Below are 18,718 nucleotides of genomic sequence, written 5' to 3'. Positions count from 1 at the left end.
CACTTTTTCAGTGAATGAGGTGGACAAATTTTGTATTTCTATAGGAAAAATAAATTTTTCATTTGTCCATCACACAAAATGATTTCATCCTTTCTCTGCAGGAGAACAGCCAAAAGGTTTCTTGCAAATACTTACGGCTTTCAGTTATCTCAAGGCATTATCACATCTGCCTCTTCACAACTTTTAGTGAATTGTCTTTTCCCTGGGGAAGGGGGCACTCTCACTCAAGGCTGTGCTGTCTGAATCCCAGGCCTTTGCTGTAACTAATTGCCCTGTGGCGTACTGCCGCCTTGAGGGAAAATGTTGGCATTGCAGGCCTTTAACCACAAGAAAATGGTTTTTGCTTTTCAAATGCAACGGTAAGAATCTTCACTGTTCAATTCACATTAGGCACACAAGTCACACTGGACCTTGAGAAGAAGTTATACTACAGAAATTTATCCCCTAGATGCGATTGTTTATTAAAAAAATACTTTGTATATAACACTGCATAGAATACCTATGTTTTACACAATGGGTTTATTACTCAAAAGTTGTATAACTAGCTTTGTTACAGTCAATCTTATTTGTAGTGCACCGTGAAAGCTGACTTCCAAGAGGAAACATTTGGGTTTATAAAAAGTGAGCAATTATCTCGTAAAGTAAATAAACCGTATATGCCTCCACCGCCCACCACCAATTCATTCTGTAAGTTCTGATTGTAACGTGAAGTATGTCTTAAAGTAAGGACTTCCTCAGGCCATTACTCAACTTTCGGCAAACTTTCTAGAATTTTCCCCCACCTTCCTTGCTCGGGATTGGCATGGGATATAGTCCTTGTTTTCGCAGGCTATTTCTGCGTGAACAAGCCAACGAGCAGGAGGCCTCCCGGGCCCGGTTTGGGCGCGGGGACCACAGCCAGGAACACGCACACCAAACCAGCAGTAGGGTCAAAAAAGACTCATGGTTCTCCCCCACGCCGGAGGCCGGAGACACACTTCCTGCTCCTCACTTTAAGTCTTCCACTTCTCTTTAGCTCACACTCGGCCTTCTGTAGCAAATCCTAAGGTCTCCTGAAGAAGAACATCAGAAGCCGCTGACCCAACCCATCCACTTGGGGACAGACGCGGCGCTGCGGCTCCCGACTTCCGACTTCCGGTCCCGAGCCCTTCTCCCGGCACCGCCCACACTCCACTCTCGCGAGAAGCAGGGCATCTCTCAGTCCACGAGCCAGAAAGTGAGGTCAGGCGCGCAACTACCACCGCGGGTCAGAGGAGATGCGGGTGAGCCTCTGAGCCACCAGGAGGAAGGGATGCAGAGGCTTGGCTCTCACTGCCCTGCAGGTAAACAAGAGTTTGATCTGGGCCCGCACGTGCCTTACCTGGTGAGAGAGAACATTCCCACTGGGAGGGAGTCTGCGCCTGCGGTCAGCGCGCTGTCGGAGCTGGTCCTCACCGCCAGTCAGCGAGGGCTCGGGAACAGCAGATGGGGGGAAGCTATTACCACCCGCCCAGGGGTCCCTGAACTCCCGGGAAATCACAGGCCGAGAGGACAGATCCAGAAGTCTCAGAAGGGGAGTCCTGGTGGCCACAGTCCCTGCTCATCCACAACGAGGCATCAGGCATGCTCTGGATTTTCCAAATCTGCTCAGTAAAGCTTCTTAGGAGAAACGTCAGAAGCCTCATTCTTTTCCTCACTGTTCAGACTGCTGAAGCTGAAGAGAGCCGTGAAGAGTGAGCCCAGAGGGGAAACCATGAGCTTGTCTCTAGGGAGACTTGACCGAGATAACGTTAAGAAAGATAGTATCGACAATGATAGCAGCTAATATGTACGGAGCACTCACTATGTGGCAGGCACTATCCTCAGTGTTTCCCTTTCTACAGTAAGTTGCACAGTCCTCACCACAAAACTGTGAAGTCACTACTACTGTTGTGGTCATTTGCAATCAAGGAATAGGCTTCAAGCGGTTAGGAGCCTTGTCCAAAGCCCCATGGCCAGGAAGCAGGAGATACAAAAGTAGAAACGTGGTTTGGCCATCTCTAGAATCCAAACTCTTTGTTTTTAAATTGAAGTATAGTTGATTTAAAATGTTGTGTTAGTTTCAGGTGTGCAGCAAAGTGATTCGGATATATATACATATATACATATGTGTATATATACACACACATACTTTTTCAGATTCTTTTCCATTATAGGTTATTACAAGATACTGAATATAATTCCCTGTGCTATACAGTAGGACCTTGTTGTTTATCTATTTTGTGTATAGTAGTGTGTGTCTGCAAATCCCGAATTCCCAGTTTATCCCTCCCTTCCTGCCTCATAACCACAAGTTTGTTTTCTATGTCTGTGAGTCTTTCTGTTTTGTAAAGTTCATTTGAATCATTTTTTTTTAGATTGGACATGTAAGTGTTATCATATGGTACTTTTCTTTCTCTGCCCGACTTCATTCAATACGATCATCTCTAGATCCATCCATGTTTCTACAAATGGCATTATTTCATTCTTTCTTATGGCTGAGTAATATTCCATTGTGTAAATATACCACAGCCTCTTTATCCATTCATCTGTCAATGGACATTTAGGTTGTTTCCATGTCTTGGCTATTGTAAATAGTGCTGCTATGAACATTGGGGTACATGTGTCTTTCTGGATTAAGGTTCCCTCTGTATATACGCTCAGCAGTAGGATTGCTGGGTCATATGGTAAGTCTATTTGCAGTCTTTTGAAGAATCTCCATACTGTTTTCCACAGTGACTGCACCAAACTGCTTTCCCACCAACAGTGTAGGAGGGTTTCCTTTTCTCCACCCCCTCTCCAGCATTTATCACTTGTGGAGTTTTTTTTTTTTTTTTTTTTTTTTTTTTCCATTTGTGGACTTTTGAATGAAAGCATTTGAAATACGGCAAGCATACAAACTGAATTCTTAATTAAATTAAATTTAAATTTGAATAGTTGCACATGACCAATGGCTATCATACTGGACAATGTAGTTCTGGAGTATAAACTTCAAGACTGAATTGAGAAGAGGCAGCTAGCCTCTTGAGCTCTCATGCACTGCCCTGGCTTTGGTGGGAGGGTGGGTGGAGCATAATTTTTCCTGCAAATCTCTTAGCAGTGGATAGTCACAGGGTTGAGGGGTGTGGGGGGTAGGTACCCGCCAAGTAGAGGGGATGAGGCACTAGCACGCCCCCTACAGGTTACAGGATAATCAACCGGGTCATCCTGACATCCTATTTTCATCCCACTTTGTAGATTTTCCAAGAACTGAATTATAGCCATAGAATAACCTGAAGCCAACAAGTGGCCATTGTCTTCATACAATAGGACAACATTACTGGTTCCTAGAGCTGCTAGTTCCTCTCCCACCTCATTCTCAAATCGTCCCTGGCAATTCTTCTACTGATTTGCTGGTCCCAAGAGGAGGGTCATGATGTTCTGCATAAGTATACAGAGGAATTTTTTCTGGGGGCTTCTGATTATTAGTTATTTCAGCCTTAGAGAGGAAATCTCTTTCATTTTACACTGTCTACTACAATCTTGGAGATGGTTAGCCCAACAGCTCTAAAAAAGAAAAAAACAACTTTGCCCTTTCTATGCTAAAGTGTCATAGATATGGAGTTCTAAATGAGGAAACCCAGGTTCGTGTTTTATTTATACCTAATATACTTGATTTATGGTGTTGAAAAACACATTCAGCTTAATTTATGCAGGAATTAACTTTGGTAGAGATTAATTTAGGATCTATGGCCCCTTCCTGAAGTATATCATCTCTATTCATAATCTTGGCTTGTGGACAGAGATGATAGTGAGTTAAAAAAAAAAAAAGAAATAAACCATAAACAAAACCAAAAATCTTCCAAAGGCAAATACTTTAAGTCCTTAAAATGAGGATAACAGATGGTTTTAAAATTAGAATCCCTTGGATTTCACTGACAGAAACAGAATTTAGAATTAACCTAGTGGTCTTTTCCACTGAGTTCGGACATTCAGTAAAGAGTTTTATATGAAAATAGATAAAACAGAAAAAAACAACAACAGGACCTTGCTACACAGTAATGCTTAAAAACAAGGAATTAAGAACTCTGAAATATTTAACCAGTAATATTCTTATGTTATCTTTGTCACATCTTTATAGACTACCAGGCGGGTGTGTGTGTGTGTGTGTGTGTGTGTGTGTGTGTATGTGTGTGTTAGGAGAGGAAATGGATGGGAAGGAGAGGAAAAAAAAAAAACAAAGGGAAAAATAAAAAACCCAAAGGGAAGAACAAAATACAGCTTGGAGCCTCCGGACAGTCAAGGGAAAAAGGGGGCAGTAGATGTCATGCCGAATTCAAGAAACATACTAGTTTACCAGGAGGAATTAATTTTGGTTTTGTTTCAGATAATTGTTTTTATTTAAGAAAGCTGTCTTTATTAAAACAAACAAACAAACAAACATAGTTGAGGGTCTCTTTTTTCTTTTTCTTTTCTTAGACCCTCACAGCTTCAGCACCGACTGAGGTGAATCACCTGCTGACGCTAGCAGCCTGGCCCCAGCTGACAGCTGTATTTGTAACCCCTGGCTCTAAGGATGCTGTTCAGAGGTCATCACACCTGCCTCTTTCTGTTTTTCGTTTTTGTTTTTGTTTTTTAGACTGTGGACTTATTTTTCTTTTTTTCCTTTTTTCTTTTTTTTTTTTTTTTTGCCTCTTCCTGTTGAAGCCTCAGGCAGGTAGAGAAGGGGACAACTCATTTTGTTGTCAGATGACACCCCCTTTCCCCGGCGATTAGTGTTTCTTTTTTTTCTGAGCCTCTGGCACTGTCATCACCCAGCGTCCAGCCAGCACCCAGAACTCCAGGCCATCTCTGGTTATGGGCCGGGGTACCACAGGAGAGTGTCTGGGGAGAGGGTGCCAAAAAGGCCTCCCTCATAGGTGGGGTCCTGTCAATATTTACTGGTTAAAAAAAAAAATACAAGAGCATCCTACCTGGCTTTGTGTTTTACTGGACAGAAGCAGAGAGTATCTAATATTAAGTCATCGTCCTGTAGCTTATGTGACCAAGGGAGTGATTCTGGTTTGCTTTGCTCTTCGACTGTGTCCTTGGCCGCTGCATGATTTAGTTCTGAAAAGGAGAACAAATCTCTCTCTTTCACCAGCCCTCCACAAAGAGCAAGGCGGGAAGCTTAGTCAAGTGTGCAAATCTCTACTGTGAGCTTCTCTGCCACGTCTGGGGGAACCACTGGCCCTTGAAAGCTGTCACAGACAGAGAAGAAGCGAGGTTATAACATGATTGGACATGGAGTTTTCCAGGCCCCACTCAGAAATGTGGACAGAGCGGCTTTCAAGGCACCATTTCAGGAGATTAAGATTTGAAATTGTGTTGCTTTATCTTAATGTTTTTCTTTCTCAGGCTTTTCTTAGGCCTTGCCATGGAGTTCTGTCCCTCCCACCCAGTGTACATACGAAGGTTTGCAACGCTTCATGCTTGAAGACTTGAGGCAAATGGAATAAATTCAATGTGCCCGACTTCATAGTCCTTGGATCCACGTGCATTTGCTTGCTGTGAAGAGACGAGCATGTGAGGAAAACATATTCCTGCTGGAGGAACGGCTCCTTCTCATACATAATCGCTCTTTTTGATTTGTCCTTTGTGTCTTACCAGAGGAGATTATGAAAGAGGCTGGCTCCGCGGCTCCAAGGCCTCTCAGCCTCAGCTCTGTGGGATGGGCCTCATCGCCAGGCCTCCTTGCCTCCATCCCAGTTTCACTAGCAGCAACAGCTGGGCTGACATCACCTCCCCCTGCGCTCTTCTCAACTCCCTCACTTTCCCTGAGCTTCTTACAGGCCTGGAGCCCCTGGGCTTTTGGCAGCTGAAACCAAAGCTAAAAGAAACCTGCTTAGCTCCGCTCTCACTGTGCTGAAACACCTCCACGGCCAGGGCACAAATTCTTCCACTTCCTGTCCTGTGGCAGCTGGAGCCGCTGGCCTCAGATCCCTGGCTTAAGGGTCTTGGAGAAGTTGAGACCAAACTCTGGGTCCCAAAGGGACGAGCAGATTCAGCCCCAGCCCAGCCGCTTCTGTTTCCTGAGAAGTGTGAATGAAAAATGTTGCTTGTCACAGCAGCATGCAAAGGATGCTGCAGCCATCAAGCCAGCAGCCACTACCCCAGCCCCCTCCCCACTCCACCACGGTGAGCCCTGAGGGAACTCAGGTTGGACACAAACAGGCCAAGCCCTCAGCCCCTGCAGCCCCCCACAACATTGTACCCTGAGAGGACTCAGGATGGGAAGGAGCAGGAAGCTGGCCCCAGATGGCTAAGGTGCACATCCAAGGAGTGATTTCAATGAGCCCAGACTCTTGCATCTTTTCATACATAGAAAAGCGCTGAATTCCTCAACTTGAGATGTCTGGTTTTCTTAAATTAACAGTGATCTTTTGAGAGGAGGGTATAGTTCAGTGGTACAGTGAATGCTTAGCGTGCGTGAGGTCCTGGGTTCAATTCCATTAAATAAATAAATAAACACAATTACCTCCCCCCCCCCAAAAAAAAACAACAACAACCCAGTTTTTGATTTCCGACTCCTGTACATCCTGGCCCTTCTCTCACCTCTTCAGAGCAGTCCCTCAGAGCAACTCAGAGGCTGCCTCCCAGGCTTAAGTCCTCAGCAAGTCTGCCAAATAAAACAGAAGTCTCAACATTTAGATTCTGCATTTTTTTTCAGTGACAGGTTGAACTCCTGAATAAAGAATTAAAAATCTTACTGGGAATAAATATTGACCTTACCTACTGATAGCAAAGATGTAACGCATTGCTGGGGCCATCGGTCAGTTCTTAGCAGTCTCACTGGCCTGTGTGTTAGCAGAAGAAAAGACACCACTCTGGTGTGACCCTGAGGGTTTTGACCTTCCTGGCACCAGTCTTTCTTTCCAAGTTCATCTTTTCCTCCCTTCGCACAATTCCTTGCCTTTGCCCTTCCGAAGTCTCTTCCCCGTTCCCTGCACCCACCCAGCCGAGCCAAGGGCGTTCTCACTGCCTGGGAGGCGTCCTCCTCTCTCCACTCTCTGGAACCGTCTTATTATCCATTCTTCGTGGTCCCCATCAAGTTCCATCTAGCCCCCATTGTTCTAGTTCCCCGAACAAGATGAATCCTATCCTTCTCTGAACTCTCATTTGTATGCTACTAGAGCATATGTTGAGTTATAATTATTTCTTCATTGGTGTCGCTCTGCTGAGTCATGTATGCTTTCAAGGGGGAGACCAAAGTTAAACCGAGTTGCTTTGTTGTCCATTAAATGAAGTGAAAAGTCTGAGATATGCCCATACCATCTCAGGATCCCTCTCAAAGGCAGGAGGGAATGAAAATGGAGAATCTCTGTCTCCGTTATCCATGTTGCATGCTCACACACACACGTATATATACACATACACACGCATAGATACGTAGAGCTATTTACTGTATACCATCTACTGCACTAGGCAATTTTACATGGATATTTCAATTTAACCCTCACAAGGACTCGTTTTAGAGGCAAGGAAAGAGAAATGATTAAGAATGTAAGTAATTCACCCAAGGTCGTGTAGCTAGTAATGAGAGCATAAATTCACATTCGGGAAAGCCCAACTGCAGAGCCCCAGTCTTCATCTGTTATTATTAGTGACCTCCCTTTATCACATCAGAAATGGACAGCTGTCATTTCTTGGCCACCTGCCTCCCACCTGAGAAGCTGAAAAGCCCAGCCTTTGTCCCAGCCTCCCTTGCAGCTAGACTGCAGGCAGGTGACCTGTGCTTGACTAAACAGATGCATCTGCTAGTGATGTTCAATTGGGAGCTGGTGACGCAAAGAGGCAGAGACAGTGGAGAAGCTAGAGGTGCCGAGGAAGCGGTCGCAGGGGCAGCACCACCCGAAGCCCAGTGTCTCTGGACAGCCTGCAGCATCCATTCTTCAGTGGGCGGTCAGCGGTGGCAGTTTCCTCAGTAGGTGGGTTGGGTGATGTGTTTTAGCTGGGTCCACCTGTGGCGAGCATCCCTTGTTTGGGCTCCTTGTCCAGCCTGGTCCCAGGCCCACTGGGAACTTCTTAAACTATTTAACAACTCATTGGCAAATACTTTTTTTCTGCTTAATTGACTGGAATTAGTTTCTGTTGCTTGCAGACTACAACCTTGACTGGTATAATATAGAAACTCATCATCTTCAATACAGGTTGACTTTCACATACATCATTCCCACTCAGAAGGAAAAACACGTATGTACCCAGATTTGTATGGAAGTTCAACAGAGTGGAGGGTGAAGGTGGAAGACTGTGGATCATTGGCAACAATTCTTAGCTCATCCGTCTGATTACCTGTTCATGATTCACATTGTTGTCTGCATGGCTGACTACAGAACTTTGCAGTGTGTTGTTACAAAACTGGTATCCAGAAATGGATTTTTACCTTCCAAATATAATTTGACTTCCAAGTCTAACGCTGGGCTTTAAAATTTTTATAATGAATTTGGCCTTTGAATAATAAGAAAGTAAAAGATTTTACTCAACATCTTTCCTGCTATTATAAACCAAATGGCTTCCCCAAATTGCAGTACTTACAAAACTAAGATCACAGAGGAGGTTGAATTGCTGAATTGTTTAATGTAATTTGACTCATTAGAGGCTCAGCTTCTGAGATGGAAGACGATAGGATAGCTTGCAAAAAGGTTCCTGATAAATTCCAAGATGAAATTCACTTTGAAGAGAGTGAAATGTGGTTGGTGGGTAACTAATCTCTCTGGTCTAATGCAATGAGGGAGTGGAATTTGCAGTTTGGCAAAGGGGTTATAATTACAAGGCATCTCTGAACTTCTGGAAGAAGCTACTGCTTCAGATGGCCAAGTGGTCGACAGGGATGTCAAATGTGAGATGGGAATAAACCTTAGAGAGGCCAGGGGTTTGACCTTCGTAAGTCTAGACACGCTAACGTGATTATCATCACTCTAATCAGGTTATAGAGTAAACACACTCTACAAAGCAAAGAGTCTCATGGGGTTGTTATTTAGAGGATGATGAAAAGCTGCTTTCTGTCTCTACTTAGAACACAATGGGAAGAAATGGGGTGGTTTGCAGCATCTAACTTTGGTTAGATCTGTGGCTCTCAACCCAGGGTGATCTGACAGTGACCTGGCAATGAGGGGGTTGAGAGGGTGCTACTGTTTTCTAGTGGGTGGAAGCCTGGGATGCTGCTAAACATCCTACCATGCACAGGACAAACCCCCACAACGGAGAATTATCTGGGCCCAAGATGCCAATAGTGCCAAGGCTGAGAAAGCCTGGATTAGATGTGAGAAAGAAATGTTTGAATCCAAAGTTATATAAATATTGGAATGGGTTTACACCTCCAGGGTGCATAATTTAAATGTCAAAAACCTCAGTAATCAAGATAAATTATACTGAAAAAAAAATTAGTGCAAAAAATCCACAATGAACAGTGTATCAAAATTATTAATTAATTAATTTATTTTAATTGAAGTATTGTTGAGCGACAATGTTGTGTTAGTTTCAGGTGTACAGCAAAGTGATTCAGTTATACACAAACATACATACTCTTTTTCAGATTCTTTTCTACTACAGGTTATTGCAAGATATTAAGTATAGTTTCCTGTGCTATATAGGAAGTCCTTATTTATTCAAACTTTTAAATGAAGACAGGACCCAACAAGAGACAGGATTTGGGTTGAGGAATTTAATATATTATTTATCTTAATTACTGAGATTTGGGGCACCTTCCTTAAATTTTGTGCCTCAGTCCCCTCACCCTAGTCCTGGCCTGTTGGATTATCAAGGGTATGGAATCATTTTAGCTAAAAGGTTATTTGATGTGATTATTACTAAGTTGGGGGTAGTTAAGCCTGGTGGAGGTGAAAGAGGTCTTTTCCAGCTCCAGAATTTTAGATTTTGGTGACGACATTAGACAGGGAAGCAACGCTGGTGTTAAGCTGCATGGACTTTCTGTAACACAGATTTTTAACTTCTCCGGTTTATAGCCTGACCTCAGTTAACCAAGATCATCCTCATCACAAAATGCAATGTGTGAACGGCGTCCCAAAGAAATATGTGGCATTAACTGTGGTCGTTAGCAACCCTCTTCCGTTGCAAATTTCCCTACCAGAAAAATAACCATTGTGTGATTTTTTTTTTCCATTTTACTATTCCTCCTTCTCCCGCTCTCCTTTCCCCAGTTCCACTTCGTTGCATAAACCAACTTACTGTTCTTTTCTGGGATCCATTGATATTGACGTTATTCTACATTACTTGCCCCTTTGTTCCCTAAAACACCTTAGATGGAATTTTGTGTGTGTGGTGGGGGTGGAGGGGGAGGGTTTAAAATATTTTCCCTTCTAACAGGCTTGGGGGAAATAGTCTGTCTATATCTAATGACTAAGTTTGTGTATGTAGGTTTGAGAGTACTTACAACCTAATGCTGACGCCCTCAGAAATGCAAGATGAAAGTTTCCAAGCTAATTTACTATCCTGGGCAGGGCAAGATAGACAGTTATAAAAAATTACAGTAATATTCCTAATTAGGAGAAATGTGGTCTTGGATCCGTACTAGAACAAACACTCTAACCATTATAGATTGCCTTTCATTAATTTCCCCGGTTTCCGTCTATGTGCGGCTCGCCCATGAGAGTACCTGCATTCAGCAAATGTACTCGTGCATAAAGTAACTGGATATGGGACCCACCGCCTCCCCACATCCTGTCCCTTAATCTAACTGACGTATGTACAATTCCTTTTGATCTATGCTAACCATCCTTATCTCAATGCAGATCTCAACTTCCTATCTATTACTTTAAAAAATGCTTTAATCAGAGGGTAGTGACAAGTTGGGTTGAATTATAGGGTTTGGGTTTAGGGAAATTTTTTTCATTCTGTTAGAAACAAAGCAACATCAAACTTCATTCCAACCCCTTAGTCATTGCTATTTTGATGAGCCATTTTGTGTTCATTTCTCAAAAAAAAAAAAAAAAAAAAAGGACAAAAAGAAAAGAAAGAACTAAGGAACTAAATGGTAGATGGATTGATGAAGAAGAATTTTAATTGAATTTGAACTGAAAGCTGCTCATAGCCAAACATTTTCTTCTCTTTTTTCCTTGTTCTTTTTCTTTACCTTTTCTTTTTTTCTTCTTGGTCCAGGGTGAATGGAAGTTCATGTTTAAGCAAAGGATGTACTGAATTGTCTAGGATTTGAGACTCTGAACTGCCTGGATGTGTACTTTGCTGCAGAAAATCCACCAGGAGAGGGCAGCAGAGAGTACGGAGTGGCGGCTGCTGTCGGCGGGCAGAAGTCCTGCCGCCCCTTTGGGACCATGCATTTTGACTCAGGACGGGTCACAGGATCTAAATTACATATATGTACCTAGGTTCTCCAATTCACAAAATGGTGATGAAAATGCTTAAAGGTTCCTTTATAATAAACAGTTTACATGAACATTAGATTTCCTATTGTGGGCTTCCTACTGTCCTGTGGCAGAAAAGAAATTATGTCTCCAGAAAATTTTAGTTAGATCTTCAGAAAGAAGAACAAACGGGACAAGTGGGATGCTGTTCTCTCTTCTGTATCCCTGCTCTCTAAAGAGATGTTACTCCACCTATTTGATACAATGTTACAAACATATACTAAACAAATGAAGGAATAAGTGAATGAATCAGGTCATTGCAAATGGTAAGGATTCTTTTATAAAACTCTGGGCTTGGTCATGCACAAAGTATGAGTCAGGAGGCTGAAATGTGTTTTTTACTGTGGTTTCAAGCTAATCACTGCTGAGATGAGAGTGGCATACAACACAACCAGAATGCTACGACTACTACGCAGGCTGTTACTCCATTACTGGAGACGTGTAAGTTCAAGGTTCAAAGATTTTCCTTTTATCACGCTGCTCCTTGTGCTGCAACAGAACTTCAGCGATGCAAAGACAACTCCCTCCATTGCACTACTGCGTCTGCTTTTGTGCACGTTTGAAATTCTTCCTAATAAAAAATGTTTTAAAAACCTCCCATCCACTGCACCAATTTATTGCTCCTAGTAAATAAATCAGGGAGTGTCTCTTATGTCTAATGCTTTGAGGCAAACCCTTTACACAGCATCTGGGCCATCTCAGTGCTCCCAAGGGTTCTATGTCTGAAGTTGCATCTTCTGTTCATGCCTGTTTCTAATTACGTCTGGAGATCCGTTACCATAGGAAACCAGCACCTTCTCCATATACCTCCCAGAATGCTTCCATTGACAGTGGCTGACAAAAAAACAAACAAACCAAACCATCTGTAGAAAATGATCATTTAGAGATGGCCTCTTATTAATACTCATGTTCTTCTTCTTTTTAGGTATTGGTAGAAACTCAAGGGAGAGTGGACCTCCCCTTCGCAGGACCCTGTGCACAAGGCGTGCTTCATGCCTCATTACCCTCCACAGCAGACCCAGGTTGCTTGGTACTGTCAGCCTCACCATACAAGTGAGAACTTAGGCAACTGAATTTCTGATCCCATCAATTCTGGTGAGAAGCACCAGTGGCAGACCAAAATACGGTTAAGAACTTTGCAAGGAAATGAAGAGATGTGTGCCTACAGATGGTGACGGGATGACAGGCGCCACCTGCTCTGAGAAGATGCTCATGACGCTGGAGTCCTCAGGTTGGTCTGCCAGGAGGTAGAAGTTACCTTCCTTTTTGGGAGTGGGGAGGTAATTATGTTTATTCATTTAGATAGAGGTATTGGGGATTGAACTCAGGACCTCATGCATGCTAAGCATGCGCTCTACCACTGAGCTATACCCTCCCTGCAAGAAGCTACCTTCCTTTTGGAGGTAGAGGGGAGGTATTTAGGTTTGTTTGTTTGTTTGTGTTTGTTTGTTTTTTTAATGGAGGTACTGGGGATTGAACTCAGGACCTCGCGCAAGCCAAGCATGCCCTCTACCATGGAGCTCTACCCTCCTCCAGAGAAGCTCCCTTCATTACTCTGGGTTTCATACAAATGCCATCTCCTTTGGTGGGGCCTCAGAGTGCTGCAGAAGAGGATCTTTATCTTCAGAAATGATGCTTCAGCAAGTGCTAGATTTGTGAGGATGACCAATTTGCCCCAGTTTGCCTGGGACTGTCTCATTTTCAGAGTCAAAGCCCTGCATCCGGAGAGCCCCGTCAGTCTCCAGCAAATTGAGATGGTGGGGTTCCAACAGGGCTCTGTAAAAGTTTGTTGTTTGGATTCTGACAGATCACATTGATATGAGTCTCATGAAATACACCAAGTCATTGCATAGACATCGGATATGTAAAGGAAATAAAGTTGCATATTGTCAACAGCTCCTCTCCCACAGAAGAGACCGAGCTTCCGGGAGTTGGCTTTGGGAGTGGTAAAATGCAGTTGCCGCAGCTCATGCTGGCAAATCAACATAATGTCTGGGCCCCTCTAAACACAAGAAATTGCTGTTTCTTTCCATAGCTCAGCTCTGCTCCAATAACCTCACTATTCCTATTTGAACACAAGTAAGTCAGATAAACACATAGAACTTGATTTTGTGTTACACACACTATTAGATAAGAGCAGAAGGCGATCATTTCATAAGGTGGGGTGGGGCAGGGGGAGCCATCTCCACTTGACATTGTAGTAGCATTAGCTTGGAAAAATGATCTGGGACCAAGAAGAGAATACTCTGGGTTTAGTTCAAAACCACTGAGTCCAGCTGTTAATAATGGATTGCTTTATGCAGTCTATTCTGCCTGTTACACTTGGTATGAAGTCCTCAGCATCTCTACAAAGCGCGAAAAAGTATTTGGAAGTATTTGGGAAAGTGGAGTCATTGAATAAAGCAAAGATGAGAAAGGGTAGAAAAAAGAAAAACGCGTCAGGATTGGAAAGTTAAAAAACAGGGACAGAAAGTGTGGGGAAATAAAACAAATTTCAGTTTAGTATTGTTAATACATCTTTTTAAAAAAATCTACTTCAAGCCTGAGTTATTGTAGTCCAGGATTATTTAGTCCAGACAACACTCAATAGTAAAGACAGGCTGATTTTTATAGTAACTCATTCAGCATCGGTGTCTGTGTCATTTTCTTCATGACTGCTTCTACTACGCTATTTTGAGTCCCCAAATAACAGTTTGAGCTTCAAGCCTTTCAACTAGCTTTAAATAATTTTTCAGACAGGCAAAAAGGTTTGTCTTGCTGAAAACATCTCCCCCTTTAGTTTTAAGAGTTATCTGTATTAGGGAGAGACGTTATCTACATCCTGAAACCAAAAAGAACTCATGTCTGTTAAAATATGATGCGCGTACTCGGTCACAGCTCACTTAAATACCCCGTGTTTTGTGAGTCTCAAAGTGGGGTCTGGAACGAGCAGTATCAGTGTCACCTGGGCACCTGCCAGAAATGAAAATTCACAGCTCCCCACCCCAGACCTGCTGAATCATAAACTCTGGGGGGAAGGGGAGAGGGAACAGCCATCTGTATTGCAGCAAACCCTCCCAGGAATTCTGATGCACACGCAAGTTAGAGAATCACTGCATTCGTGTATCCACAGTGGTGGTTTTATTGCCTAGCCACATCATTTTATCACATGGATACGCTTTACCAACCAGGCCAGCTATATGCTAAAAAGTTCACCCATTCTTCAAAGATTGATCACACCTTGCCTGAAGCTGGCTCTGGTGCCAGTGGAGATCTGCAACCTGCAGAATAGTTCTAGCACATGGGTCCTACTTGCAATCATTATTAAATTCTTTACTTAATAAGGATTCTTTTTTTTTTTTTCATTTCAAAATTTATTGAGATATAACTGACATTTAAAGTGTACAACCATCCTCTATGGGCCACCAGTGTGGCCTAATGGATAACCTATAAGGCAATGGTTACTGTATTAATTTCCTAGGGCTGTGCCACAAACTGAGTAGCTCAAACTGGGTGGTGAGAAATTTGCCTCATAGTTTTAAAGGCCAGAAGTCCAAGATCAAGACGTTGGAAGTGTTGGCTCCTCCTGAGGGCTGTGAGGGAGAGTCTGTTCCCTGCCTCCCTTCTACTGTATGGTGGTTTGCTGGCCATCTTTGGTCTTCCTGATTCCCGCCTTCTCCCTGTGTGTGTCTCTGTCTCTGTGTCCCCATTTTCCCCATTTTACAAGGACACAAATCATACTGAGTTAGGGCCCACCCTAAGGATCTCCTCTTAGCTTGGCCATCTACAAAGATCCTATTATCACATAAGGTTACATTCATAGGTACTGGGGGTTAGGATGGCAGCATCTTCTGAGGGTGACGTACCTCAACCTGTAACAGCTGTTTACAAATCATCGTAGAGGTGTAGGATTTGGCCTCATGGCTGTGGTCATCTCAGCGATGTTCCTGTCTTCCTTAAGCTGTAAGTATTTGGACTCTGGCCTGTCTTTCCTGCCTATTATGTTATCCTGGTCTAGGCCAGGTTCTACCGTATAAGCACAACTGAACTGATTTGGTTTGAGGCAAACATTTAGACAGAGAAAAGACAAACATATGCACTCGAGATTCAGCTAAACTATTCATCGACTGATTTACGTTAAGGATTTAAAGTAAAGACCACCTATTTAGAATGATGATTTTATCTAAAATACTGTGTCTGCAGCTGCAATTACCTTTACAAAGTCTATTTTTGCGACTTCTGAAGCTCTAATAGCCTTATGTGCTACCAATACCCCAATTTTTAGTAAAAATTATTTTTATTAATACAATTTTACTTTCCTTTTCAGAGTGGAAATCTTCTAAAGGCTGACTTTTCCCCAATCCACTTATTTTTAAATGGAATATCTTATTTATTCTAAAATTTTCTAATGAAAGAGATAAGATTTCTTTTTCTTTTTTTTTTTTGTAGGGTAGAGGGAAGGTAATAAAGTTTTTAATTAGTTTTTAATGGAGGTACTGGGAATTGAACCCAGGACCTTGTGCATGCTAAGCACACACTCTACCATTGAGCAATACCCTCCCTCGAGATTTTTTTTAATGGATTAAACTATATCTGCCTTTTTGCCTTGTATTTCTTAATTTCAAAATGATATAACATTTTCACAGAATATTTGGAAAATAGAATAAAAATTTAGCCAAATGCCATTACCTTATATAACTATATATATTTTTTCTGAAATACTATACACATTACATTGCGATGCACCAACTGAAGGCAACATTGTTTTTCCCTTTCATGAAATAGGTGTGCTTCTTTCTGCCAACAACTTTGTTAGTATAACACTCCCACTATATTTTTGTTCCTTGTGAGGAACACGATGCCAGATTTCTTTCTTTATATTAACCAGTTTACACGTTTCTTAGCCTTTCCTTTATATAATAGGTAAAAAGATGAATCTACTCATCAATTAGCCAGTCAACTTCCAGATAGGATTATAGTAATGTACCAAGCACTGGAAAAGAAATTAGTGAGAAAAGAGGTCACTGTCCTTAAGAACTGACATCTAGATGGGGAGTTTACAAAAAGTGTCAGATTTGAATGCAGATCAAACTCCCTACAGCACATTACACTGCTATGCCGCCTCCTCTGAGCTGCAATTAGATGATTTTGCAGCTAAAGACCAGAGACACTGATGAAAATGAAAGACAAAAGGAAACAACAGAGGTGTCAGACTGGGGCGGGTCCCTCCAGCCCCTGTGTGTTGGCTGCCAAGGGAGAGATTCAGGGAGACTTGATCTCTTTGAGATTTTTGCTCTTAAGGCTGACAGGTGCTTGGGGAAATGTCATGAAAATAATGCAGTGAGATGCTATTTATTATGTAATATGAAAGGAACAAATTGATATAAGACATCAAAGCAGAGATTCGGGGGAGGGGGAGGATACAGCTCACGGGTAGAGGACATGCTTAGCAGGGACAACGTCCTGGGTTCCATCCCCAGTACTGCCATTTAAAATAAATAAATGAATAAATAAACCTAATTACCTCCCCCTGCAAAAAAGCAAAAAATTAGGAAAAGGACGAACAGGGAGATGATAGAGCTCATGCTCAATGGTAGAGCACATGCTTAGCAGGTGAGGTCCTGGCTTCAATCCCTGGTACTGCCATTAAAAACAAACAAAAAAAGACAAACAAACATAAAAAAAACCACCAAAAACCAAAAAACCAGATTCCTCTACATTTGGAATTAAAGAAACACACATCAAGGACGCTTGCTAATGAAAATGTGAAATTTCCGCTACCGGCCCTGTAAAGTGAAGCGAAGCAAACAGAACCAAGCAACACTCTACCCACCTTTCATGTTAAATACTTAGTTTCTGAATGTGGAGAATGATTTATGTTGTTGATGAGATTAAGCCAATTTTGGTAATTTGGATTTTCAAGCCCATTATCTCTTGTATCCAGATGCAACTATTTCACCCTAGGGACACAAGTTTTGCAGAAGATTTATACCCCAAAATGGGGCCCTTTCCACGGAGCTATTTATTTTCCAATTAGCAGAAGTCACAGCATAGAGCAAGTCCAAAATAGTGCAAATTACCACAAATGCCTCTGCTCAAACATCTCCAGTCTTGTTTGAGTCCAGGATACTTGTTTCCACACTTTTGTTTATTTTGTTAGCATAACAGGTTTTCGAGTTTATTTGGATAATTTTTTTTCACCTTCAACGTTCTTTTTGCCTATAGGGCTTAGCTTTTCTTTGGAAAAGGGCAGGACTCAGCACCTCTTCAAATATTCATTGTGATGTAGAATCCTATAAATTAATCTGCCTGATAAGGGCTGTTGGGGCTTCTCGGTGGTCCTGGGAAATCAAGGCCACTGACTTCAGTGAGAGCTTTCCCAGCTACTCCTCCCTGGAGGGGGTGAGGGGAGGAACCAGGGGACAAATTGGGAGATAGAGCTTTAAATTTTTCCTTCAGCCTCAGAGGACCTGCTTGGGCAAAATCCCCAAGCAAAAGAAATGATTCATCCCCTACTACGGAACTAGAAGAAGCTCCAGGTTAAGGTGTGTTTGATGGAGCCATTAACCCTGAGTGAGCAACAGCCGGAAACACTTGCATTTTCACCCTCAGGGCTGGCTCACCCACTGGGCATGTGAGGTTGTCATCATAGCCTCATAAAACACACCCAATTGTCTCTTATTCCTTAATTAACATCTTGTAAAGTTGATAATGTGATTCTGATGGAAGCAAATCAGAAATGACTTGGCACTTTTATCTGCAGACACCATAGCTTCCTAGGGAGCTTATGGAATAGTGAGTAGGAAGGGAATACATGAAGACAAAGCATAAATACTGTTATCAGGAGGAGCTCCTTTAAACCTTTAAAGAAGAAAATAACAAAGTAAATGCAAATGTGTGCTGTCAAAGGGAAGGAATCTTAGCTCTACGATCCTTTAATCAGTTTCAGCTCCTTAGCATAAGACTGGCTGTGTATAGAATGTCAGTGTCCTGCCTGTGTTTTCCCCTAGGAATTTTCGAGTATGTGGTCTTAACAGTAGAGATGGTGATGGCATCAATGGCTCATCCTCTAGGAACTCCTACTCTGGGTTTCAAGGTAGAAAAGTCTCACCATCTGGGCATTCTCTGGCATGCAACTGGCAGCAATACTCAGGCATGCACCTGGAAGGCTTAAATGTTCGAATCAGGAGTCACAGGAGAAAAAAGTGCTGTGAAGGAAAAGAATAGGGGAGTAAAGTGGAGGCAAAGGGAGGAAAAGAATAGGGGAAGATGCTCCCAAAGGTAAATTTGAAAGTAAGCATCATACGAGGAGGGACTTTGTTCGCTGCTCTACCTAGAACATG

At 42.5% G+C, this 18,718-nt stretch overlaps 1 protein-coding gene and 1 long non-coding RNA gene across 3 annotated transcripts in view; both read left to right on the top strand.

Annotated features, from left to right (window-relative positions):
• WDR92 (WD repeat domain 92) overlaps positions 1-5,509 on the top strand; it is a 31,438-nt gene extending 25,929 nt beyond the window's left edge. Inside the window, exon 8 of one of the 2 annotated variants that reach the window (XM_032497703.1) lies at positions 5,374-5,509. In XM_032497703.1, the coding sequence (XP_032353594.1) occupies position 5,374 (1 nt within the window). In that variant the 3' untranslated portion in view covers positions 5,375-5,509. Of the gene's footprint in view, positions 1-4,455; positions 4,953-5,373 lie in introns of those variants that run through there. The other variant, XM_032497702.1, reaches the window with a different exon arrangement.
• A 901-nt stretch (positions 5,510-6,410) lies between these two features.
• On the top strand, positions 6,411-13,579 carry LOC116669021. Its single transcript, XR_004326390.1, has 4 exons — positions 6,411-7,943; positions 11,134-11,837; positions 12,322-12,627; positions 12,860-13,579. It is a non-coding gene; the product is annotated as an uncharacterized LOC116669021 (long non-coding RNA).
• Positions 13,580-18,718: the final 5,139 nt, after the last annotated feature.

This window comes from Camelus ferus, chromosome 15 (assembly GCF_009834535.1).
Source record: "Camelus ferus isolate YT-003-E chromosome 15, BCGSAC_Cfer_1.0, whole genome shotgun sequence".
Lineage (NCBI taxonomy): Eukaryota > Metazoa > Chordata > Mammalia > Artiodactyla > Camelidae > Camelus > Camelus ferus.
The sequence above is the reverse complement of the archived record's forward strand: the minus strand, read 5'-3'. Positions and strand labels throughout refer to the sequence as shown.